General features: G+C 50.4%; 2 protein-coding genes across 2 annotated transcripts in view; one reads left to right on the forward strand and one right to left on the reverse strand.

Moving 5' to 3' along the window:
- The window catches only part of LOC137902524 (myelin transcription factor 1-like), a 32,895-nt gene extending 20,873 nt beyond the window's left edge, over positions 1-12,022 (reverse strand). The window contains exons 1-10 of the mRNA XM_068746615.1: positions 11,968-12,022; positions 11,598-11,640; positions 11,451-11,516; positions 8,972-9,204; positions 7,804-8,862; positions 6,595-6,714; positions 5,391-5,481; positions 4,979-5,092; positions 4,629-4,846; positions 2,608-2,828 (exon numbers count right to left, since the gene is read on the reverse strand). Coding sequence (XP_068602716.1) covers positions 2,608-2,828; positions 4,629-4,846; positions 4,979-5,092; positions 5,391-5,481; positions 6,595-6,714; positions 7,804-8,862; positions 8,972-9,204; positions 11,451-11,516; positions 11,598-11,640; positions 11,968-12,022 — 2,220 coding nt within the window. The remainder of the gene's footprint in view (positions 1-2,607; positions 2,829-4,628; positions 4,847-4,978; positions 5,093-5,390; positions 5,482-6,594; positions 6,715-7,803; positions 8,863-8,971; positions 9,205-11,450; positions 11,517-11,597; positions 11,641-11,967) is intronic.
- A 6,504-nt stretch (positions 12,023-18,526) lies between these two features.
- LOC137902589 (protein-serine O-palmitoleoyltransferase porcupine-like) lies at positions 18,527-25,001 on the forward strand. Its single transcript, XM_068746683.1, has 12 exons — positions 18,527-18,662; positions 19,185-19,377; positions 19,539-19,582; positions 21,560-21,741; positions 21,811-21,941; positions 22,093-22,218; positions 22,297-22,397; positions 23,336-23,412; positions 23,770-23,833; positions 24,013-24,098; positions 24,178-24,288; positions 24,642-25,001. Exons 1-12 carry the CDS (start codon positions 18,527-18,529, stop codon positions 24,738-24,740), a joined length of 1,350 nt encoding a protein of 449 aa, XP_068602784.1. The 3' UTR covers positions 24,741-25,001.
- Positions 25,002-25,319: the final 318 nt, after the last annotated feature.

The raw sequence follows: 25,319 nt of genomic DNA on the forward strand, positions 1-25,319 counted from the left end.
ACATCACAGAGAACGTCAAAGAGAACGTCAGAGAACGTCACAGAGAACGTCACAGAAAACGTCACAGAGAACGTCAGAGAACGTCACAGAGAACATCACAGAGAACGTCAAAGAGAACGTCAGAGAACGTCACAGAGAACGTCAGAGAACATCACAGAGAACATCACAGAGAACGTCAGAGAACGTCACAGAGAACATCACAGAGAACATCACAGAGAACGTGACAGAGAATGTCACAGAGAACGTCACAGAGAACGTCACAGAGAACGTCACAGAGAACGTCATAGAAAACGTCAGAGAACGTCACAGAGAACGTCACAGAGAACGTCACAGAGAATGTCACAGAGAACGTCACGGAGAACGTCACGGAGAATGTCACGGAGAACGTCACAGAGAACTTCACAGAGAACATCACAGAGAACATCACAGAGAACATCACAGAGAACGTCAGAGAAGATTACAGAGAACATCACAGAGAACATCACAGAGAACATCACAGAGAACGTCACAGAGAACGTCACAGAGAACGTCATAGAAAACGTCACAGAGAACGTCACAGAGAAGGTCACAGAGAACGTCACAGAGAATGTCACAGAGAACATCACAGAGAACGTCACAGAGAATGTCACAGAGAACATCACAGAGAACGTCACGGAGAACGTCACAGAGAACGTCAGAGAACGTCACAAAGAACGTCAGAGAACGTCACAGAGAACATCACAGAGAACATCACAGAGAACGTCACAGAGAACGTCACTGAGAACATCACAGAGAACGTCACAGAGAACGTTACAGAGAACGTCATAGAAAACGTCACAGAGAACGTCACAGAGAACGTCAGAGAACGTCACAGAGAACGTCACAGAGAACGTCAGAGAACGTCACAGAGAATGTCACAGAGAACATCACAGAGAACGTCACGGAGAACATCACAGAGAACGTCAGAGAACGTCACAAAGAACGTCAGAGAACGTCACAGAGAACATCACAGAGAACATCACAGAGAACGTCACAGAGAACGTCACTGAGAACATCACAGAGAACGTCACAGAGAACGTTACAGAGAACGTCCTAGAAAACGTCACAGAGAACGTCACAGAGAACGTCACAGAGAACGTCACGGAGAACGTCACGGAGAACGTCACAGAGAACGTCAGAGAACGTCACAGAGAACGTCACAGAGAACGTCACAGAGAACGTCACTGAGAACATCACAGAGAACGTCACAGAGAACGTTACAGAGAACGTCATAGAAAACGTCACAGAGAACGTCACAGAGAACGTCACAGAGAACGTCATAGAAAACGTCACAAAGAACGTCACAGAGAACGTCACAGAGAACGTCACAGAGAACATCACAGAGAACATCACAGAGAACGTCACAGAGAACGTCAGAGAACGTCACAGAGAACGTCACAGAGAACGTCACAGAGAACGTCAAAGAGAACGTCACAGAGAACATCACAGAGAACGTCAAAGAGAACGTCAGAGAACGTCACAGAGAACGTCACAGAGAACGTCACAGAGAACGTCACAGAGAACGTCACAGAGAACATCACAGAGAACGTCAAAGAGAACATCAGAGAACGTCACAGAGAATGTCAGAGAACATCACAGAGAACATCACAGAGAACATCACAGAGAACGTCAGAGAACGTCACAGAGAACATCACAGAGAACGTCACAGAGAACATCACAGAGAACGTGACAGAGAATGTCACAGAGAACGTCACAGAGAACGTCACAGAGAACGTCATAGAAAACGTCACAGAGAACGTCACAGAGAACGTCACAGAGAACGTCACAGAGAATGTCACAGAGAACGTCACGGAGAACGTCACGGAGAATGTCACGGAGAACGTCACAGAGAACTTCACAGAGAACATCACAGAGAACATCACAGAGAACATCACAGAGAACGTCAGAGAAGATTACAGAGAACATCACAGAGAACATCACAGAGAACGTCACAGAGAACGTCATAGAAAACGTCACAGAGAACGTCACAGAGAACGTCACAGAGAACGTCACAGAGAATGTCACAGAGAACATCACAGAGAACGTCACGGAGAACGTCACAGAGAACGTCAGAGAACGTCACAAAGAACGTCACAGAGAACATCACAGAGAACATCACAGAGAACGTCACAGAGAACGTCACTGAGAACATCACAGAGAACGTCACAGAGAACGTTACAGAGAACGTCATAGAAAACGTCACAGAGAACGTCACAGAGAACGTCACAGAGAACGTCACAGAGAACGTCACGGAGAACGTCACGGAGAACGTCACAGAGAACGTCAGAGAACGTCACAGAGAACGTCACAGAGAACGTCACAGAGAACGTCGCTGAGAACATCACAGAGAACGTCACAGAGAACGTTACAGAGAACGTCATAGAAAACGTCACAGAGAACGTCACAGAGAACGTCATAGAAAACGTCACAGAGAACGTCATTGCGTACGTCACAGAGAACATCACAGAAAACGTCAGAGAACGTCACAGAGAACATCACAGAGAACGTCACGGAGAACGTCACGGAGAACGTCACAGAGAATGTTGATCACGCACTGAGTCGACCTGAGGCCCAACAGGAACCGCCTACCTTGCTGCAGGGTTCTCGGGGTTCTCGGGGTTCTCGGGGCTGGGTGCTGAGGCTCTCGGGTCTCTCCCAGCAGCGGGTGGACAGGTTGAGGATGGCCGTCGCTGCCATGTGGGCGGCCTCTGCCTCTTGGCTGTAGTCGTAACCACTGGAGGACGAGGAGCTCTTGGAAAAGCCTCCGGACACACTTTGACTGGGGGAGGAGGCCTTGGGGAATGGTTTCGCTGTGTGGGGGTGGAGCAGCGGTTAGCACATCTGGGCTGCTTTTAGCCACTGACTGGCTGCAGTTGTTAACGCGTCACTTGACGCTCACCTGGATGGCAACCACACAGAGGCTGGAACAATAAGGATTGGTAACTGCTGCAACAACTCACTAATAGCAGCACTCCACCTTAAGATCATCAACGCCGTCACAGAGAACGTCACGGAGAACGTCACGGAGAACGTCACAGAGAACGTCACGGAGATACAATACAATACTTTATTAATCTGTCCCTTGGAGGGCAATTTGGCTTACAGCAGTTTGAGCTGCTGCTGGTCGCAGCGTGCGCACGCGCCTGGGCAATGCGGGTGAAGTGTCTTGCCTAAGGACACAACGACAGTGTACACATGCGCCTGAGCCGGGGATCAAACCGCCAACCTCCCGGTCATAGGACGACCCTCTCAACCACTGCGCCACAGTCGCCCCAGAACGTCACGGAGAACGTCACAGAGAATGTCACGGAAAACGTCACAGAGAACGTCACGGAGAACGTCACAGAGAATGTCACGGAAAACGTCACAGAGAACGTCACGGAGAACGTCACAGAGAACGTCACGGAAAACGTCACGGAGAACGTCACGGAGAACGTCACGGAGAACGTCACGGAGAACGTCACGGAGAATGTCACGGAAAACGTCACAGAGAACGTCACGGAGAACGTCACGGAAAACGTCACAGAGAACGTCACAGAGAATGTCACGGAAAACGTCACAGAGAACGTCACGGAGAACGTCACAGAGAACGTCACGGAGAACGTCACAGAGAACGTCACGGAGAACGTCACAGAGAACGTCACGGAGAACGTCACAGAGAACGTCACGGAGAACGTCAGGGAGAACGTCATGGAAAACGTCACGGAGAACGTCAAGGAAAACGTCACGGAGAACGTCACAGAGAACGTCACAGAGAACGTCACGGAAAACGTCGCGGAGAACGTCACGGAGAACGTCCATCACTAATATGTGCTCTGAAGTCAGTGAAGGAATATAATCACCTCCACCCAAGAGCTTCTGTTTCTCCGTCTATTAGCAGGATTACAGAAAATCTGCTGGATGGATCTGGATTCATAAAACTAAGATGGTCTTGGTCTAGCTTAGATCCTGGACCTGTGTCCCTCACCGCTGATGTCCACGGCGCTAGCATTAGCATTTATAGCTTCATATCGCTAGCATTAGCATTTATAGTCTTATAAATCTTGTTTTTGTCTGCTCCTGCTCTGTCTCGCTATCGCTTCCCTATCCATCTCCTTGTTTTTGACTCTCCTCCGACCTGCCATTCTCTCTCTCTCTCTCTCTCTCTCTCTCTCAGACAGATGGCCGTCCACCATGAGCCTAGGTTCTGTCCAAGGTTTCTGCCTGTTAAAGGGAAGTTTTTCCTTGCCTCTGTCTCCAAAGTTCTTGCTCTTGTGGGTCAAGTTGGGGTCTGTCTTTCCCTGCTAATCCCGTAAAGTGCCTTGAGATGACTTCCTGTTGTGATCTGGCGCTATATAAATAAAGTTTAATTGAATTGAAATTGAATTAAATTCCCGTCTGGATACAAACACATCTGGATTTTCCCATTTACTTATAATGGAGGCTTTTTAAAACAATCCTATCTTGTAAAATCTGCCCCAGTCCCAGCCCTAAAGGTGTCCGATATGAACCACCATGAAACATGTCTTCTGGTTCTGATCCAGAATGAGGTCAGGGCACATTGTAGGACGACAGCATGCGACAACAAGTCAACTCAGCCCCCGGGGGGGTGGGGAGTGTGTGCCTCTTACACTTGAAGGCTTTGGGTGAAGACTCGGTGCTGCTGGGTGTCTTTGGAATGAGCATCCGCTTTCCAAACACTTGGACATCAAAGCTTGCATAGTCAAAAGACACCTTGGAGTATTTCTCCAGCTCCTTGGCCAGGTTGGCTCGAGGCGTGGTGGTCACGGTGTTGGGGCGGTAGCTGCCATACTGAGGGATCTCCAGCTGTTTCACAAAACACATGGGCCTGGAGGGCAGGCCGCTGATTATTCAAGAGCCATCTCAACATACTGAATGATGCTGAATCACTTCGTCTGCTGCTGCCAGGGACAGGGCGGGAGCGCCTGCTGACCCCACCTCCTCCGGCTGCACGCCTCACCTGAGCACCCTGTCGGAGTTGGAGGAGGGCTCGCTGGCCGCGGCCTGCAGGTGAACCTGCTTGTCCTGGCTTTTGTTCAGCTTCGTTGTCGCTGCGATGGGGCAGCCGGAGAGGCTGTCGGAGGTACACAGGAAAGATCAAGATCAAGGGGCAGAGACACAGGGGCATTCATGGCTGTTGGGTTAGTAGTATTAGGTGTACGTACATCTCTCTGGACTTCAGTATTTAGTATAAACTGGACATTTACATTTCTGATCAAATGACTACCAAACTGGTTCTGTGCTGTTGGACCCCTGGCTACAGGGACGCACTGATGAGCATGTAGCATCATGAACTTTGAGCTAGCCTTTGAATGCAAAGCTACTGACAACGTGAAGTGTGGAGAGTGTGTGTCCTTGTCTGTGCCATTAACCTGCGGTGTGTGTTGCGGTTACTGTTCACGTGCCCTTGGCCTGTGCAACCAGGAGTCGGACACTTCAGGACGTTCTCATGCATTGCCAGGACTACAGACGCAACAGATGGAAACTCGGGTCAGTCTGATTAGTGTGCTGAGGGGGGTTTCACATCACTCGCAGTTGTAGTAGTATTTGTAAAACACAGTTTTCACAAAAGCAGTAGGAGCATTAGTAATTTATTTCAGTAACAGAAGGCATTAGTAGTGGTGGAACTAGTACAGCAATACCTCGACATACGAGTACTTTGACATACGAGTGTTCTTAGACACGATCATGAATTTGAGCTACGAGTAGCTTTCAGATGCTAACGCTAGCGCTGCTAGCTAACTTTGCTGGTTCAGCTCAGGTGTTGTCCACCTCCCGTCCCCGTCTCCTGCACGTCTCCGTGTAGTGTTTCCAGTATTGACCTGGTTCTGGCTGTACCTGTGAGTATTCCTGATCAGTGATGGGTCCAGAGAAGCGAGGGGTGAGGATGCAGTGAAGAAAAGACGATGATGACGATGGAGATGAAGCATGAAATGATCCATCAACATGACCGTGGTGTCCGTAAGTGATGGGACACGACAGGAGGAGCGGAGTACATGGACGATGTGTACAATCCTCAAAGAGAAGGATGCTGTCAAGAACGCAAAGCCTTCCAGAGGCAGAACTACTATGTCTAAGTTTATCTGTAAGGTACAATTACTGCATAAAGTTATTACCCCCTCGCTGTTAGCACTATCACTAAACTCATTATAAAACCACATTTTATATTACAGTAATACTGTACATATTCATTATATCATTGTGTGTATTTATATAACAATGAAAACATGTTTCCATTAGCAGCATTGATTTGAGTGTTTTTAGACGCCGGAACGGATCAAATTGTTTTCAGTTATTTTATATGAAAACAGTGATTTGAGTTACGAGCTCGGTCCAGGAACAAATTATACTCGTATGTCAAGGTATTACTGCATTATGTCAAGGTATTACTGCGTTATGTCAAGGTATTACTGCGTTATGTCAAGGTATTACTGCATTATGTCAAGGTATTACTGCGTTATGTCAAGGTATTACTGCGTTATGTCTAGGTATTACTGCGTTATGTCTAGGTATTACTGTACGAGTAGAGCTGCTACCAACAGTCCCTCTAGAGCGGACATGGGTTTGTGTACTCACTCTCTGGGGGGATTCTGTCTTTGTGGGGACATCCAGACAGACTGCGATGGTGGGGGTACAGCCCGGTCACATGACCGGTCCCATCACACCCTGGGGTGGGACACTTCACTTCCTTTTTCTCTGAAGACGGTGCGAGTTAGACAACAAGGAGATAAACCGCAAAGCCAGGGGTGATACACACACACGCACACACACACACACACACACACACGGACACACACACACACACGGACACACACACGCAAACACACACACACACACGGATACACACACACACACACACACACACACGGACACACACACGCACGGACACACGCAAACACACACACACACACACACACACACACACACACACACACACGCACACACGCACGGACACACGCAAACACACACACACACACACACACACGCAAACACACACACACACACACACGCACGGACACACACACACGGACACACACACACACGGACACACACACGCACGGACACACGCAAACACACACACACACACGGACACACACACACACACGGACACACACACACACACGGACACACACACACACACACACACACGGACACACACACACACGGACACACACACACACACACACACACGGACACACACACACACACGGACACACACACGCACGGACACACACACACACACACACACACGCACGGACACACACACACACACACACACACGCACACGGACACACACACACACACACGCACGGACACACACACACAAAAGAGGCTGATATACAGGTCCTGTTCTACACCGGTGGACCTCAGAGGGATCAACAGCCGGTAACCGGTCCTGTTCTACACCGGTGGATTTCAGAGGGATCAACAGCCGGTAACCGGTCCTGTTCTACACCGGTGGATTTCAGAGGGATCAACAGCCGGTAACCGGTCCTGTTCTACACCGGTGGACCTCAGAGGGATCAACAGCCGGTAACCGGTCCTGTTCTACACCGGTGGACCTCAGAGGGATCAACAGCCGGTAACCGGTCCTGTTCTACACCCGGTGGACCTCAGAGGGATCAACAGCCGGTAACCGGTCCTGTTCTACACCGGTGGACCTCAGAGGGATCAACAGCCGGTAACCGGTCCTGTTCTACACCCGGTGGACCTCAGAGGGATCAACAGCCGGTAACCGGTCCTGGGCTAGTCCGGACTCATTGGTCTATACTGCGTTAATGGTACCTTTGCTGTAGTGGGGGGTGCGCCGGGCTGCTGCAGCAGGCAGGCAGCTCTTGCTGGAGGTGCTGTATGGATGGTATTCTGGGGAGCTCTGGGCCTCCTCACTCCCTTTCCCCTCCCCCGCCTTCAGGGCGATGGCCTGTTCCAGCAGCCCCAGGTTCCCCCGGGTCATATCCCAGTTCTCGGAGTCATCCGTGATTCCTGATCCCTCTGAGACACGGTCCTGCTCTACTCCATCCTCCTCCTCCTCCTCCTCCTCCTCCTCCTCCTCATCTTCCTCTTCCTCCTCCTCTTCCTCCTCCTCCTGCTCCTCCTCCTCCTCCTCGTCCTCGTCCTCGTCCTCGTCCTCAGAGTGGACCTCGATGACCACTGTCGTTGGAGATGCTCTGCTGGAGTCTCGGTCCTCCTCTTCCTCTTCCACCACTTCGCCTGCCTCTTTCCCCTGCCTTTCATCATAGTCTGCTCCTTCCTCCTGCTCTTCCTCCTCCTCCTCCTCCTCCTCAGTCATGGGGGTGCAGACTTTTTCTTCCCTGAGTAACACCTCGGCTTCAGATCCCTGTGTATGTGGACTCAAAGAGTACGAAGTGTCAACTTCTTGGGGCACCTCCCTCTCTTCTTCCTCCTCCTCCTCCTCCCTATTGCTCTGCTCCACTGTTGGTTCTTTGGCCTGATGGTTGTAATCTCCACTGGAGTACTGGTGATCAGAGTTTTCCTGCCGTAACATCTGTCTCTCCACAACGATGTCTTGCGCTTCCAGCTGTTCGTCCTCTTCCTCGTCTTCCTCTTCAGCCACTTCCTGCTCCTCTTCCTTTGTCTGAAGGAGCTCGGCGAGCCTTGCTTCTTCTTCATGTTGCTCAGGTGTCTGGGGTGTCGTGACCAGCTGACAGGCCTCCTCCTCCTCCTCCCGTGTTTCCGTTTCCTCCTGGTAATCTTCGGTGAGTATTGGCGGTGGCACCTCCTCACACCTCCCTCTTTCGGCTTCGTTCTCCGCCTCAGAGTCGATGCTCTTGTTTGTGACGTCTTCAGCTGCACAACAAACTGCTGCTTCTGTTGCGCGATCAGCTGTGGATGCAAACGATACAGAATGAATGTGATGATACACACACACGCGCACACACACACGCACAAACACACGCGCACACACACAAGGTGACCTTTCTGCTTCACTCACTTTTTGTTGAATCCGGTCTCATTTTTGTTTTGTCGCTGTTTCTCTCTTTAAAGTCTTCTTCTTCTTCATCATCCTCCTCTTCTCCCTCCTCCTCTACCTCCTCCTCCTCTGCTGTGTCGCTCTCATCTGCTGCCTGTTTGGCAGGCTGGTTCTTCTTCTTGGGTGCAGACTGGTTCTCCTCAGCCTCAGCCTCCTCCAGTTTCCTTTTCTTCACTATTGGACATCCCAGCGTGCTACGGAAAGCAGGAAGGGTATGGAAGTGAACGCTAGCATAAATCAGATAGCATAAATCAGCTAGTATAAATCAGCTAGTATACATCAGCTAGCATAAATCAGCTAGCATAAATCAGCTAGCATAAATCAGCTAGTATAAATCAGCTAGCATAAATCAGCTAGCATAAATCAGCTAGCATAAATCAGCTAGCTGAATATCTGTGTTGGAAGCCCATCTATGGACAGGTGCTGCAAATTAGCTTCAGCTATAAGCGCTATAATGCAAGCATCAGATACTTGTGCTACATGTGTCTATGTTTTGTCTTTGTCCATATTCAAATAAACCAGAAATAAATAAATAAATAAATCAGCTAGCATAAATCAGCTAGCATAAATCAGCTAGCATAAATCAGTTAGCATAGCTGAAAGTGTGATGTCGCAGTTGAACAAAGCAGCCGGCCGATGACTAGAATCCGGAAGCAGCCGACCGATGACTAGAATCCGGAAGCAGCCGACCGATGACTAGAATCCGGAAGCAGCCGGCCGATGACTAGAATCCGGAAGCAGCCGGCCGATGACTAGAATCCGGAAGGAGCCGGCCGACGACTAGAATCCGGAAGGAGCCGACCGACGACTAGAATCCGGAAGCAGCCGACCGATGACTAGAATCCGGAAGGAGCCGGCCGATGACTAGAATCCGGAAGCAGCCGACCGATGACTAGAATCCGGAAGCAGCCGACCGATGACTAGAATCCGGAAGCAGCCGGCCGATGACTAGAATCAGGAAGGAGCCGGCCGATGACTAGAATCAGGAAGGAGCCGGCCGATGACTAGAATCCGGAAGCAGCCGACCGATGACTAGAATCCGGAAGCAGCCGACCGATGACTAGAATCCGGAAGCAGCCGACCGATGACTAGAATCCGGAAGCAGCCGACCGATGACTAGAATCCGGAAGGAGCCGGCCGATGACTAGAATCCGGAAGCAGCCGACCGATGACTAGAATCCGGAAGCAGCCGACCGATGACTAGAATCCGGAAGCAGCCGACCGATGACTAGAATCCGGAAGCAGCCGACCGATGACTAGAATCCGGAAGCAGCCGACCGATGACTAGAATCCGGAAGCAGCCGACCGATGACTAGAATCCGGAAGGAGCCGGCCGATGACTAGAATCCGGAAGGAGCCGACCGATGACTAGAATCCGGAAGCAGCCGACCGATGACTAGAATCCGGAAGCAGCCGACCGATGACTAGAATCCGGAAGGAGCCGGCCGATGACTAGAATCCGGAAGCAGCCGACCGATGACTAGAATCCGGAAGCAGCCGACCGATGACTAGAATCCGGAAGGAGCCGACCGATGACTAGAATCCGGAAGCAGCCGACCGATGACTAGAATCCGGAAGGAGCCGGCCGATGACTAGAATCCGGAAGCAGCCGGCCGATGACTAGAATCCGGAAGGAGCCGACCGATGACTAGAATCCGGAAGCAGCCGACCGATGACTAGAATCCGGAAGCAGCCGACCGATGACTAGAATCCGGAAGGAGCCGGCCGATGACTAGAATCCGGAAGCAGCCGACCGATGACTAGAATCCGGAAGCAGCCGACCGATGACTAGAATCCGGAAGCAGCCGACCGATGACTAGAATCCGGAAGCAGCCGACCGATGACTAGAATCCGGAAGCAGCCGACCGATGACTAGAATCCGGAAGCAGCCGACCGATGACTAGAATCCGGAAGGAGCCGGCCGATGACTAGAATCCGGAAGGAGCCGACCGATGACTAGAATCCGGAAGCAGCCGACCGATGACTAGAATCCGGAAGCAGCCGACCGATGACTAGAATCCGGAAGGAGCCGGCCGATGACTAGAATCCGGAAGCAGCCGACCGATGACTAGAATCCGGAAGCAGCCGACCGATGACTAGAATCCGGAAGGAGCCGACCGATGACTAGAATCCGGAAGCAGCCGACCGATGACTAGAATCCGGAAGGAGCCGGCCGATGACTAGAATCCGGAAGCAGCCGGCCGATGACTAGAATCCGGAAGCAGCCGACCGATGACTAGAATCCGGAAGCAGCCGACCGATGACTAGAATCCGGAAGCAGCCGGCCGATGACTAGTCTCATCGTGTCTTTGGGGCCGAACTGAATTCCATTGAATTTAAATGTGTCATCTGAAGCTTTTCGCTTTCCTTGACTGAAAGGTTCATCTTTAGTTTCTGTTCTTGATTTTCAGTAACTTGAGGAACCCGACAGGAACCCTACCTTCTGTGTCGAGAGTATCTTCCGCTGACGTGGCCTTTACCGTCACATCCAGGGGTGGGGCAGCTGCTGCTCACACACCAGACAGGCACACGCGTCATGAACACGCTTCCCACGTGAGGACAGGTGTCTCCGTGCGGCGGCTCTTACCTTGTGTCCTGCTTCACCTCTTGTCCGCTGAGCTCTGATGACACTGAGGACGGCAGCAGGAGAATCATTACAGCAGGCTTTACTTTACCAGCTGCACATGTCCACACTGTAAAACGAATCCCGGCACACACAGGTCCGTTCTGTCTCCATGGCTACATGGAAATGTCCTAAACATGCTTGGTTTGCGTCCCCAGAGCACCGTAGAGCAGTAAAGTGGCCTTTTTACAGAGCTTCAACATCAGGATCACCAGAACAGAACCCGGAGCTGCAGGACATGTTTTAACTTCTCATTCTACAGCGTGGACGCTTCACAAACAGCGCAGGCTCGGTGCTCCAGGTGAACGGTGATGACATCATGTTCTGTACTGACCCCGGATGCCTTTGGAGCGGGTACGGGTTCGCGTCTCTGTTGTGTCTTGGCTCATCTGGATAAAAGAAGAACATGAGCAGGATGAAGAACAGTGATGGCAGGTAGGTACAGGTAGGTACAGGTAGGTACAGGTAGGTACAGGTAGGTACAGGTAGGTACAGGTATACGGGTAGGTACAGGTAGGTACAGGTAGGTACAGGTAGGTACAGGTAGGTACAGGTAGGTACAGGTATACGGGTAGGTACAGGTAGGTACAGGTAGGTACAGGTAGGTACAGGTAGGTACAGGTAGGTACAGGTATACGGGTAGGTACAGGTAGGTACAGGTAGGTACAGGTAGGTACAGGTAGGTACAGGTAGGTACAGGTATACGGGTAGGTACAGGTAGGTACAGGTAGGTACAGGTAGGTACAGGTAGGTACAGGTAGGTACAGGTATACGGGTAGGTACAGGTAGGTACAGGTAGGTACAGGTAGGTAGGTACTTTGATGCTGACGCTCGTCCTCTCTGGTTGGGTGGTTCTACCCGGGTCCGCCGGTGGTTCAGTGTCTGACCTTGAAGCTCATTTTCTGTGGGCGGAACACAGAAATGAAGTGTTGCTGTAAACGAGTCAGGAGGGTAAAGCAGAAACAGGATGTCAAAACCGAGGGCGTTTAGATACTGTTGCATTATGGGAAAATCAAGATTCTCCATTATAATAGTTTAAAAACTTTTGTTAAAATGCCCCTGGTGAGTCGCAGCGCCGTGAAACATGAATATTCACATTAAAAGCTTTAAGAAGCTCATCATGAAAGAAGCCCTTTACCCAGAGACCAGGACCAGGACCAGGACCAGAACCAGGACCAGGACCAGAAACAGGACCAGAACCAGGACCCGGACCAGGACCAGAACCAGGACCAGAACCAGAACCAGGACCAGAACCAGGACCCGGACCAGGACCAGGACCAGGACCCGGACCAGGACCAGGACCAGAAACAGGACCAGAACCAGGACCAGGACCAGGACCAGAACCGGAACCAGAACCAGGACCAGAACCAGGACCAGGACCAGGACCAGGACCAGGACCAGGACCAGAACCCGGACCAGGACCAGAACCAGGACCCGGACCAGGACCAGAACCAGAAACAGGACCAGGACCAGGACCCGGACCAGGACCAGGACCCGGACCCGGACCAGGACCAGAACCAGGACCAGGACCAGAACCAGGACCAGGACCAGGACCCGGACCAGGACCAGAACCAGGACCAGGACCAGAACCAGGACCAGAACCAGGACCAGGACCAGGACCCGGACCCGGACCCGGACCAGGACCAGAACCAGGACACAGACACTCAGGAGCAAAGCTTTGGACAAATAAAGTAAAATAACAAACTAGAGCCAATCAGAGATTGCAGACTCCGCCTCCAATAGACTATTGGATCTTGTGAGTCAGTAAACAGGGCTTCCGGATCAGAGGGGCCAAACCTGCTCTAGCTTGCTGCTCCGGAACGGGAAAATATACAACTACAACTGTAACATATATGAAACCAGAATGAACTATGAGTGTTCACACCAAATCTGAAGTCTCTAGCTCCAGAATTGAGGTCAGGATGGACTCCTGAAAAATGCTGATTTTAGAATGAAAATTAGCTCTCAGATCTGGATCCGGCCGAAATTAGTCCTGGTCATAGACCTTTAAGGAGTACTTATGTGTGATTCTTTCAGATCCATACCGCCATGCGTTTTGAAGAAATTAAGAAAAATGTCAAAAAGTTCCCTATCTCGCAATGTCCCGGGCCGGGAGGCGTGGCCCCAACAGGAACTGTGACCCAAACAGTGGTACGTTTGGGGGAGGGGCTTAACGGCACACATAGACGTGTAGCTTGGCTGAAGCTAACGGTGGCTAGCGCCGCGTCACAGCACGACGTTCACATTTAAAGCAGCAGGATCCACTTTAAAAACCTTAAAAAAATTCTAGAATCTGGATCCAGATCCGGATCAACTCCATTCCACGGACAGAACCTTGCTTGTGTAAAAGTTTCAAGTCGATTGGGTTCCTAGTTTTTGAGTTATGCGCTCGGACAGACAGACAAACAGACCCAATTGGCGAGGGTAACTATTCTTGGCCCAGCAGAAGAGTGAGAGCAGGCAGGTTGTGTACAAACACATCAAACTGATCCTACGTCAGCCAGGATTGTATTTGTTTATTTAATATCCAATCGAGCAGATACAAACACCTATTACAAATATTATTACTGCAGTATATTCCTCTCAGTCAGTATTAGTTCAGTACTGGATACTTATCCTGACTTCATGATGACACGGAGCTTTTAAAAGGCACTTATCAAGAGTTTAAGAGTTTAAGAACGGAATTATATGAAACACCATAAAAGATCAATCAAACAAGTAGGAAGATCAAACAGTGAAACTAATCATCACAGGGAGTGGGACATCGTGTCTCTCTGGGGATCTTCGAACTGGGTCAGAGCCAGAACGGGTTTAAAGAGACATCGTGAGTGCAGTGACGTCATCACTCACGCCTAAATTTGGGTTTACTTCTGCTACAGTTAAACTGCGGCGAAGATGAGATTGTGGAGACAGCAGAGCTGTAGGCCCAGGAGGAAGAGGAGGAGGAGGGGGAGGAGGGGGAGGAGGAGGAAGAGGAGGAGGAGGAGGGGGAGGAAGAGGAGGAAGAGGAGGAGGAGGCCTTTCTCCGGTAACTAACCGGCACAGGCGAACACAACAAAGGCCGCCGGCGTTCGGTTCATGATTTTAACACAAGTGACATCCGGCCGCCATTGCAGGGATAAGAAATAAGGAGCGACAATAATAATCGGTTTAAAATCCCGACGGTCGCGCGCTCGTACCGAGAGCTGACGCCACGGCGGGAGAGCCCGTCCGGCTCCGTGCGCAGTCACCGTGAGGCCGCCAGCAGGCCCGACAAATACCGATAAATACGGTGGCCTCTTTGTGAGGCAGAACGCCTTACCTCACGGCCCCCCTCCCCCTCCGCTCCGCTCCGCTCCGGCACCGTGGTCGTTGAGCGGAGCGCGAAACAGCAGCACGGACAGCAGCCTCGGCGGGACCGGATCGCGGTGGCAGCAGCCTCGAACTAAGCCCAGCGCGCCGGATCCGTTCAGCACCCCGGACAGTTCCAGCCGAATCTTCAGCACCATGGACAGGCGTCACGCTGCACTGCCTCCTGCCGGAGCACAGGGGAACTGCAACTGAACGTCCACCTACGTTGTACATATTATGTGTCTTTTTAATTGATTGTTATTTTGCAGCAATTTAGGTACTGTGTGACTGTACTTGTACTGTAATACATATACTACTGTTTGACTGTACTTGTACTGTAATACATGCTACAGTTTGACTGTACTTGTACTGTAATACATATACTACTGTTTGACTGTACTTGTACTGTAATACATGCTACTGTTTGACTGTACTTGTACTGTAATACATGCTACAGTTTGACTGTACTTGTACTGTAATACATATACTACTGTTTGACTGTACTTGTACTGTAATACATGCTACAGTTTGACTGTACTTGTACTGTAATACATATACTACTGTTTGACTGTACTTGTACTGTAATACATACTACTGTTTGACTGTACTTGTACTGTAATACATATACTACTGTTTGACTGTACTTGTACTGTAATACATGCTACAGTTTAACTGTACTTGTACTGTAATACATATACTACTGTTTGACTGTACTTGTACTGTAATACATGCTATTGTTTGACTGTACTTGTACTGTAATACATGCTACTGTTTGACTGTACTTGTACTGTAATACATATAGTACTGTTTGACTGTACTGTAATACATGCTACTGTCTGACTGTACTTGTACTGTAATATATGCTACTGTTTGACTGTACTTGTACTGTAATACATGCTACTGTTTGACTGTACTTGCACTGCAATACATGCTACTGTGTGACTGTACTTGTACTGTAATACATGCTACTGTGTGACTGTACTTGTACTGTAATACATATAGTACTGTTTGACTGTACTTGTACTGTAATACATGCTACTGTCTGACTGTACTTGTACTGTAATACATGCTATTGTTTGACTGTACTTGTACTGTAATACATATAGTACTGTTTGACTGTACTTGTACTGTAATACATGCTACTGTCTGACTGTACTTGTACTGTAATACATGCTATTGTTTGACTGTACTTGTACTGTAATACATATAGTACTGTGTGACTGTACTTGTACTGTAATACATGCTACTGTCTGACTGTACTTGTACTGTAATACATGCTACAGTACAGACAGAAAGTGGAGAGTTTCTTGAAGTTTTTCTCATTCCTGCTAACTCCTCGCTAGAGCCTGTTAGCTCTAATTCCACTCTCTCCCTGTTAGTGGTCGGACTTGTCACCGGAAGTCCCGCCCCAAACAGCGGCTAGAGACACGGAGAAGCGGAAATGCAACGTGTGGACGCGAGTTGTGGTAAAAACTCGACGAAGAAGAACCGAGCGGACCGGAGCTGGACTCCGGACCTTTTCCGTTAACGGGGTTTTTGTCAGGTTTGAGAACGCCGCCCGGTTCGGTCGGTACCGGTTCAGGTTAGCCTCAGATAGCCTCAGAGCTCGTAGTTGCAGCTACAGCACTGCTAACATTAGCTGGACACTATAAACTAACACCGTCATCACACTTTAGGATTCAGTCCTGTGGAGCTTCGTTGTCAGCGTTTGAATGTTAAGAGTGCACCGAGCTAGGGCTAGTTAAGGAGCTAGGGCTAGTAAAGGGACTAGTTAAGGAGCTAGGGCTAGTTAAGAAGCTATGAGCTAGTTAAGAAGCTAGGAGTAAGTTAAGAAGCTAGGAGTAAGTTAAGAAGCTAACGCTAGTTGATGATGAATATATTTATTAGATAGAATGTTAGAGTACCGCTCCCTGGTCTGAGACAAACCCACTAAGAGTAGATCCCTGGTCTGAGACAAACCCACTAAGAGTAGATCCCTGGTCTGAGACAAACCCACTAAGAGTAGATCCCTGGTCCCAGACAAACCCACTAAGAGTAGATCCCTGGTCCCAGACAAACCCACTAAGAGTAGATCCCTGATCCCAGACAAACCCACTAAGAGTAGATCCCTGGTCTGAGACAAACCCACTAAGAGTAGATCCCTGGTCTGAGACAAACCCACTAAGAATAGATCCCTGATCCCAGACAAACCCACTAAGAGTAGATCCCTGGTCCCAGACAAACCCACTAAGAGTAGATCCCTGGTCTGAGACAAACCCACTAAGAGTAGATCCCTGGTCCCAGACAAACCCACTAAGAGTAGATCCCTGGTCTGAGACAAACCCACTAAGAGTAGATCCCTGGTCCCAGACAAACCCACTAAGAGTAGATCCCTGATCCCAGACAAACCCACTAAGAGTAGATCCCTGGTCTGAGACAAACCCACTAAGAGTAGATCCCTGGTCTGAGACAAACCCACTAAGAGTAGATCCCTGGTCTGAGACAAACCCACTAAGAGTAGATCCCTGATCCCAGACAAACCCACTAAGAGTAGATCCCTGGTCTGAGACAAACCCACTAAGAGTAGATCCCTGGTCTGAGACAAACCCACTAAGAATAGATCCCTGATCCCAGACAAACCCACTAAGAGTAGATCCCTGGTCCCAGACAAACCCACTAAGAGTAGATCCCTGATCCCAGACAAACCCACTAAGAGTAGATCCCTGGTCCGAGACAAACCCACTAAGAGTAGATCCCTGGTCTGAGACAAACCCACTAAGAGTAGATCCCTGGTCCCAGACAAACCAACTAAGAGTAGATCCCTGGTCCGAGACAAACCCACTAAGAGTAGATCCCTGGTCCGAGACAAACCCACTAAGAGTAGATCCCTGGTCTGAGACAAACCCACTAAGAGTAGATCCCTGGTCTGAGACAAACCCACTAAGAGTAGATCCCTGGTCCCAGACAAACCCACTAAGAGTAGATCCCTGGTCCCAGACAAACCCACTAAGAGTAGATCCCTGGTCTGAGACAAACCCACTAAGAGTAGATCCCTGGTCTGAGACAAACCCACTAAGAATAGATCCCTGATCCCAGACAAACCCACTAAGAGTAGATCCCTGGTCCCAGACAAACCCACTAAGAGTAGATCCCTGGTCCGAGACAAACCCACTAAGAGTAGATCCCTGGTCTGAGACAAACCCACTAAGAGTAGATCCCTGGTCCCAGACAAACCCACTAAGAGTAGATCCCTGGTCTGAGACAAACCCACTAAGAGTAGATCCCTGATCCCAGACAAACCCACTAAGAGTAGATCCCTGGTCTGAGACAAACCCACTAAGAGTAGATCCCTGGTCTGAGACAAACCCACTAAGAATAGATCCCTGATCCCAGACAAACCCACTAAGAGTAGATCCCTGGTCCCAGACAAACCCACTAAGAGTAGATCCCTGATCCCAGACAAACCCACTAAGAGTAGATCCCTGGTCCGAGACAGACCCACTAAGAGTAGATCCCTGGTCCCAGACACCGAATGAGAGTTGTGCTCGGTTTCTGCTGATCCTGTGCTTGTGTGCGGCTGCAGGATGGACGTGTCCAGCAGGCTGGCGCTGTGGCGGGAGCTGGCGGAGACCTGTGGACTGGTCACCGTCCAGCAGAGCCTGCAGCAGGTCTGGGGGCTGCTGCTGCTCTGCCTCGTCTGCAGACTCTGCTTCAGGCTGGGTGAGCTGCGCTGACCTGGCGTCAGCCAGAAGACCTTGGGCTCAGGCTAACGTCCTCCAGTGCATGAGGACAGAACACAAATGTTGGACGTCCTTCCATGTCCTGCTCTTTCCTTGCTCCTGGTGGCGTCGACTGGACGTCGGTCCACCCTGCAAAGGGGGTCCTTTTTCTCAGGCTCCTCCTGAGGTTTGATTCCAGGATCCAGATCAGCGCTCCATCGATCGATCAGTGCTAACACCGCTGCTAGGCTAGCTGACTGAGGGAACTCGCAGCCTAATCGTTTACACGTATTACTACTACAGTTACTACTGCTGTTGTACTTGCTCCGCGGGGGCTCGCCACCGTTAGTGTCCATTTCCTGTGAGGCGTTAAATATGATCAAATGAAGGAAATGTTGGGCTCTTAATATTCTCTGCGTGCCGCCGGGACACGCGTCTCAGGCTGCCTGCCCTGGTCTGAGGACGGGGCGTGTCCTGCGTGGAGATGAAAGTTGCCTGGCTGGTCTGTCCCCGTGTCCCTCAGGGGGCGTGTCCGCCGTGAAGCATGGGGCGTCGCTGCTGGCGGGGCTCTGCAGCCTGGCTCTCTTCTTCCGCTCGTCCACGCTGTGGGTGCTGCTCCTCGCTCTGCTCTGCTACCTCGTTCTGCTCCTCACCCGGCACGCCGGCTCCAGAGGCCCCTTCCTCTCCGTGGTCATCCTCGCGTACCTCCTCGTCGGGTGAGTTGGTTTCCTTTGAAGATCAGCTTCTGCGTTCCTGTGCGATGCTTCACAACCTCCTTGCTGAACCGTTTTCACATTTCATAGGGAGGTTAGCGGTCCGTGGACCGCTAACCACCGCTAACATGCTGGGCTCTGGTCTTTCTCCCTCTTCCTTCCAGAGAGTTGCATTTGGTTGACATGGCGACCTGGCACAAGATCAGAGGTAACTATCACCTGGAGCAGAGAGCCGTCTGTGTTCTTGTCAGCTATCGTGAGTTAGCATGTTTTTGGTAGGAAACATGACGAGACACGGTTTTCATTTTCTTCTTCAACAATGATCGCGTGTCAACTCCATTTCCCAGCATGCTTTCTGGAAACAGGAATATGGAATAACTTTAGCTTGTTTGTTAACAGATGTTTGGATGAAACCATTTAGGCCAATCAGAATGCTCGTAGCATTTCAGGTCAAACGCAGCAGAAGGAGTTAAAGAGGAAGATGGAGCCGAATAGATGAGGGCGTGGCCAAAGTAGCAGAACCAATTCTGAACTGTGAAGCATGTAAATAAGACGAAGACGCGTCTCGTCTCAAGTCTTCTGATGAGGACAAGTGAAGCTTTGAAGGAAGACAGTGACTGAATATATTTTACAATAGTAAAGTATTGTGGCCTGATTTTACATCTATGCATTTTGTTTAATCAATAATTTGGTTATAAATGACTAAAAAGCTCTCAGCTTCGACCCTGAACCCCCATCATTGGTAACTGGGTAAACATGAATCATGGCCCGTCGACCCCGGTGTAGGACGGATGATCGGTCCCTGGACCTGGTTCCGGGTCTCGGCCCGTCTCACACGTTAAAAGGGAAGAAGCTGGGAGCGTGTTTAAGATGAGAAGTAAAAATCACAAAACTAGAACAATTACTACTACTGTCCTTTCTTCTTGTCCCGTGAGGAGTCACCACGGCAACCCAACATTCTCCACTTCACCCTGTCCTTTGCATTGTCCCCCCCAACACCAGCCACTCTCATGTCCTCCCTCGCTACGTCCATGTCTCTTCTCCTGGGTCGTCCTCTAGTCCTGTTTCCTGGCAGTTCCATCCTCAGCATCCTTCTACCGATATAGTCCCTGTCTCTCCTCTGGACATGTCCAAACATCAAAGTCTGGTCTCTCTGACCTTGTCTCCAGAACGTCTAACCTTCACTGTCCCTCTTATTGTCTCATTTCTAATCCTGTCCAACCTGGTCACTCCCAAGGAGAACCTCAGCATCTTCATCTCCTCCACTTCTAGCTCCGCCTCCTGTCTTTTCCTCAGAGACACTGTCTCCAAGCCGTCCATCATGTCTGTCCTCACCACTGTCTCTAAGCCGTCCATCGTGGCTGTCCTCACCACTGTCTCTCAGGATCCTTCCTGTCTCTGTCTCTCTGTCTGTCCAGCCTGTACAGATCCTTCTGTCCCTCTTTACTATCTAACCTGCATACAGGTCATCATATGACCTCTGTTTGACCTTTGACCTCTACCTTTGCCTTGCGTCTCATCTCCCTGTACTCCTGTTTTCTCTCTTCTGTCCTCTTAATGTCCCACTTCTCCTTAGCTGACCTATTTTCCTGGATACACTTCTGCACTTCCTGGTTCCTCCACCAGGTCTCCTTGTCTCCTTTCCTTCCAGAAGACACACCCAGTCCTCTCCTACCTGTCTCCCTGATCACCTGAGCTGTTGTATTCCAGTCTTCTGGAAGCCTCTCTTGTCCACCCAGAGCCTGTCTCACGTCTTCATTCTTCAGCCTCCACCACTTTGTCCTCTCCCTCCTCTTCACCACTAGTCCTCTTCCTCACCACCAGCCTATGTTGGCTGACCTGACAGTCACCGGCCTCCTATAATAATGTTGACTAAACATGATGAAAGCTAATCGGAGCGTTTGCTGCGGGATAAAGACTGACGTAAAACCTGGGGGACAGACTGAACCCCGCTTCACTTCTGACTCCAAAAGGAGCTGCACTCGGTTCATGTATCTGGCGTGTCTCCGAGTCAACCAGAAACTCAACACGCAGAGCGGGTCTGGTTCCAAACAGAGTTTTCTTTATTGAGTACCTGCAATGTTTTGAGCTGAAAAGTTCAGCGTGACACGTTTACAACTGTCTTTCCTCCGTGAGACTGAAGACGTAGAACGTGTTGTTGTGTTTCTCTCTCTTTTGCCACCAGGCTCTCAGATGGTGGTGGCCATGAAGGCCATCTCCCTGGCCTTTGACCTGGACAGAGGGGCCGTGGCCACCCTGCCCTCCCCCGCTGAGTTCCTGGGTTACGTTCTGTTTGTGGGCTCCGTGGTCTTCGGGCCCTGGACCAGCTTCTCCAGCTATCGGGGAGCCGTTGAAGGCAGAGCGCTGGTGCGTGGCCGCGGCCTCCTGCTTCCCCCGTGTGGTGACCGAGGTGTAACGAGGCGGTGTGTTCCTCAGAGCTGGGCGTGGCTACGCAGCTCCTCCCTCTGCCTCCTGAGGAGTCAGGTCTGCCTGCTGGTGTCCACCTGCATCGCCCCCTTCCTCTTCCAGCTGTTCATCCCCATCCAGGGAAGCGCCGTGACGCAGAGGTCAGGCCTGCTTCCATCATTGAGTGGCTGCTTTTTACCGCGGCGCTTACAGCCTGTTCCTCAGGATGAATAGTCTTTGGGGGAATGTTTGTTCAACGTATGAAGATGAACAGACAATAGGGTGAGCGTGCTGCTGTGCTGTGCTACGCAGGTGGCTGCTTGCCTATGAGACCGCCCTGTCCTTCCACTTCAGCAACTACTTTGTGGGTCACCTCAGCGAGGGCAGCAGCATGCTGGCTGGGGCGGGCTTCACGGAGCAGAAAGGCGCCGTGTCGTGGTGAGGTTCCTCTTCACGCGCGCCGGAAGGCCGATGTCTTCCGGTGCCACCGTGCTTTGTGTCTGTTCTCCCGCGCAGGGATTTAAGCGTGGTCAAGCCTCTCGGCGTGGAAATGCCTCGCTCCATGGTCCTTGTGGTGACGTCCTGGAACGTCCCCATGTCCCAGTGGCTGAAGACCTGTGAGTCCCCGTGTCCTCATTAGTAGGGTGTTGATGCTACGGTAGCCTGCTCGGGAACGATCGTGGTGCTAGTGGTAGCCGCCGTAGTCAGCTAGTGGAAGAAATGCTTCATATATAAATACAGTAGTCCCTCATTCTCCGCGGGGGTTACGTTCTAAAAACAACAATAAGTGAAATCCGCAATGTAGTGATCTTTATTTTATTTTTAATTATTATACATGTACATAAATGTTTTAAGGCTGTTAAACCCCTCACCACACACTTTATACACGTTTAACAGTCAGGCATTAATCTAAATAGATTGTTTCAGTATTATAGAATGAAACCAAAGATCAGAACCTTTTCAGAACTAAACATTTGTTTGAGGAATATAAATATATAGTACGTACAGTAAACGTTTTCCTGTTAATAATGTTAAGGCGTGCAGGTCGAGGAAAGAGCCGCTTGGAGTGCAGAAGAACAAATATTCTACTCGTGCTGTCTTTAGCCTCTCATGCTGCTTTATTGGATAGCTTAGCACAGCGGAACGGCAGCGGCTACATGTAGCAACAGGAAGAAACAAAACCCAAAAGGGACGTGACGTTTATGCTCCTACAAAATAAAAGCCTCTTTTTACACAGAGAATAAGAGCGCTATAAAACAAACGCTTAACAAATAAACATGATAGCTTTTAGAAATAACAAATTTAATTTTAATGATCAACCTACGAGGTTGAACACATGAGAAGTTATTAATAGCAACTCGCGCGTATTTCACAGTTCCTCCGACCGCGCCCCTTCGTCCTTGCGCCGTTTCAAGGCGCGTTCAAGTGCAAAAAATAAAATCTGAAAAGTTGCATTAAAACTCCGCGAAGTCGTGGAAGATGAACCGCATTATATCGAGGGACGACTGTATACATATAAACTGTTCTCTGAAGTGTTCTGTCCTCCGTTCCTCAGACGTCTTTAAGAACGCAGTGAAACTGGGGACTTTTCCAGCCATCCTGGTGACGTACACCGCCAGCGCCCTGCTGCATGTCAGTAAGACGCTGTCCTGATGTCACAGCGTGGGTGGGGGGGGGTCACGCCATCGGTTTTATCCGATCATGATGCAATCTTTCTTTCGCGTTTTAAAAGCATCGATCAACCAAAGTAAAGCACTCCTGCCTCCTGAGGGGTGGGGGAGTGTCGCGGCGCCCGCTCTCCTGCCTCCTGAGGGGTGGGGGAGTGTCGCGGCGCCCGCTCTCCTGCCTCCTGAGGGGTGGGGGGGTGTCGCGGCGCCCGCTCTGGTGCTCACGCTAGCTGCGTCGGAGACTCCGGCTGTTCCCTCGTGTCTCCGTCTGGAATGACTCGCGTGTGAGAAGCTGAATGATTGACTCTAACGTTTCCTTCAGGGTCTGAGCTTTCACCTTGGAGCTGTTCTGCTCTCTCTGGGCCTCATCACATATGTTGAACAGGGTATGGATGATATTTCTCTGTCCATCTTAAATTGTTAAGGCGTTAGCTACCGCCACTGTTTCGCTACAGAGCGTTTTACTGGGACCACCATGTTGCCTCCGCAGACCGCTCGAGGAGCACGCCAGGTCTTGTTTCACACCTCAAAGATGAAACCTTCTGTTTGTGTTCATCATCCTCAGTTCTGCGGAAGAAGCTGGCGTCCATCCTCGGCGCCTGTGTCCTGTCCAGGCCCTGCCCCGCTGACTGCAGCCATCGACACAAGAAGGTGCAGTGGAAAGCTGATCCGTGGCAGGCGTTAGACGACCAGGCCGACAGCTCACCACCTGTTTCCTGTTCACCTGCAGGAGTACTGGGTGAGGATGCTCAATCTGGGCTTCAGCTTCCTGGCCATCTTCCACTTGACCTACCTGGGCTCCATGTTTGATCCTGCAGATGATGAACAGGAAGCAGAAAGGGTGAGAGCGCCCTGTCTAGCCGAGCGCATTAAACCGTATTTGTTGTGTTAGATGTTGTAACAACATCATTAAACAACATTAAATTATGACTGTGGCTTTTCAGGCTGACCACATTCAGACTCAAAGTGAAAGACGAGCTTCTGTAAATACGAATGTGTCTGACCTTCAGCTAACAAAGACACCTGTCTAGCCTAAAAGCAGAGGTGTGGCCTGTCGGGTCGTTGGATCCTGGCTCCGTTGAACAAGTCAGTCCGAAGAAGGCGTGTTTAGGATTTCTGCAGCCTTCTGATAGGTGTACGCGCGGCGAGAGGGTCAGCGCTGACACCCACGCGTGGCTGTGGTCCTCCTCACAGGGTTATGCAGCCGGCCACACCATCCACAGGTGGTCCGAGCTGAGCTGGGCCAGCCACTGGGTCCTGTTGGCCTCCTGGATCTTCTACCGGTTAATCTAGTGACGTCGGTGGAGGTTGGACGGGAGCATGACTGCGTCTGTGCTGGGGAGACGTCCACAGAGGGACAGGAGACCCTGATGAACTTCCAAAGGACCCTCTGCAGACCCATCTGTTCTGTAACACCGCAGGTTTAGCATCAGGGGAAGATCCTGGACGAGATACCATCTAACAGGAAAACTCAACCTGGGACTCTAAGTTTTATTACAACAGTTGTTTTTTACTGCCGTTACCTTTTTTATACCCTTTTCTATTAAATATTTGAATGTGAAGGTGCTGATTTATGTCCTTCTTCATGTAAACCTTTTTATAGTCACTAACATGAGCCAGATGGACAGACCGGCGGCTACTTAGAACACCCTAGAGACGGGGGGGTTCTAAACGGATGAGGAACAGTGGGTGTCAAAGAAAGAAAACTTTATTCATGTCGTCGTTACACTGCAAACACAATGAAATTGTATTTACGCCGTAGTACAACGGGCCGCTGGAAACAACCACGCGTGCGGAGAGGCAATAGGGTGGAGGCGCCGCCATGATCGGCGCACCCGGAGCCTTGCTCAAGGGCACCTCGGCAGTGCTCTG

The sequence above is a fragment of the Brachionichthys hirsutus genome, chromosome 2 (genome assembly GCF_040956055.1).
Source record: "Brachionichthys hirsutus isolate HB-005 chromosome 2, CSIRO-AGI_Bhir_v1, whole genome shotgun sequence".
NCBI lineage: Eukaryota > Metazoa > Chordata > Actinopteri > Lophiiformes > Brachionichthyidae > Brachionichthys > Brachionichthys hirsutus.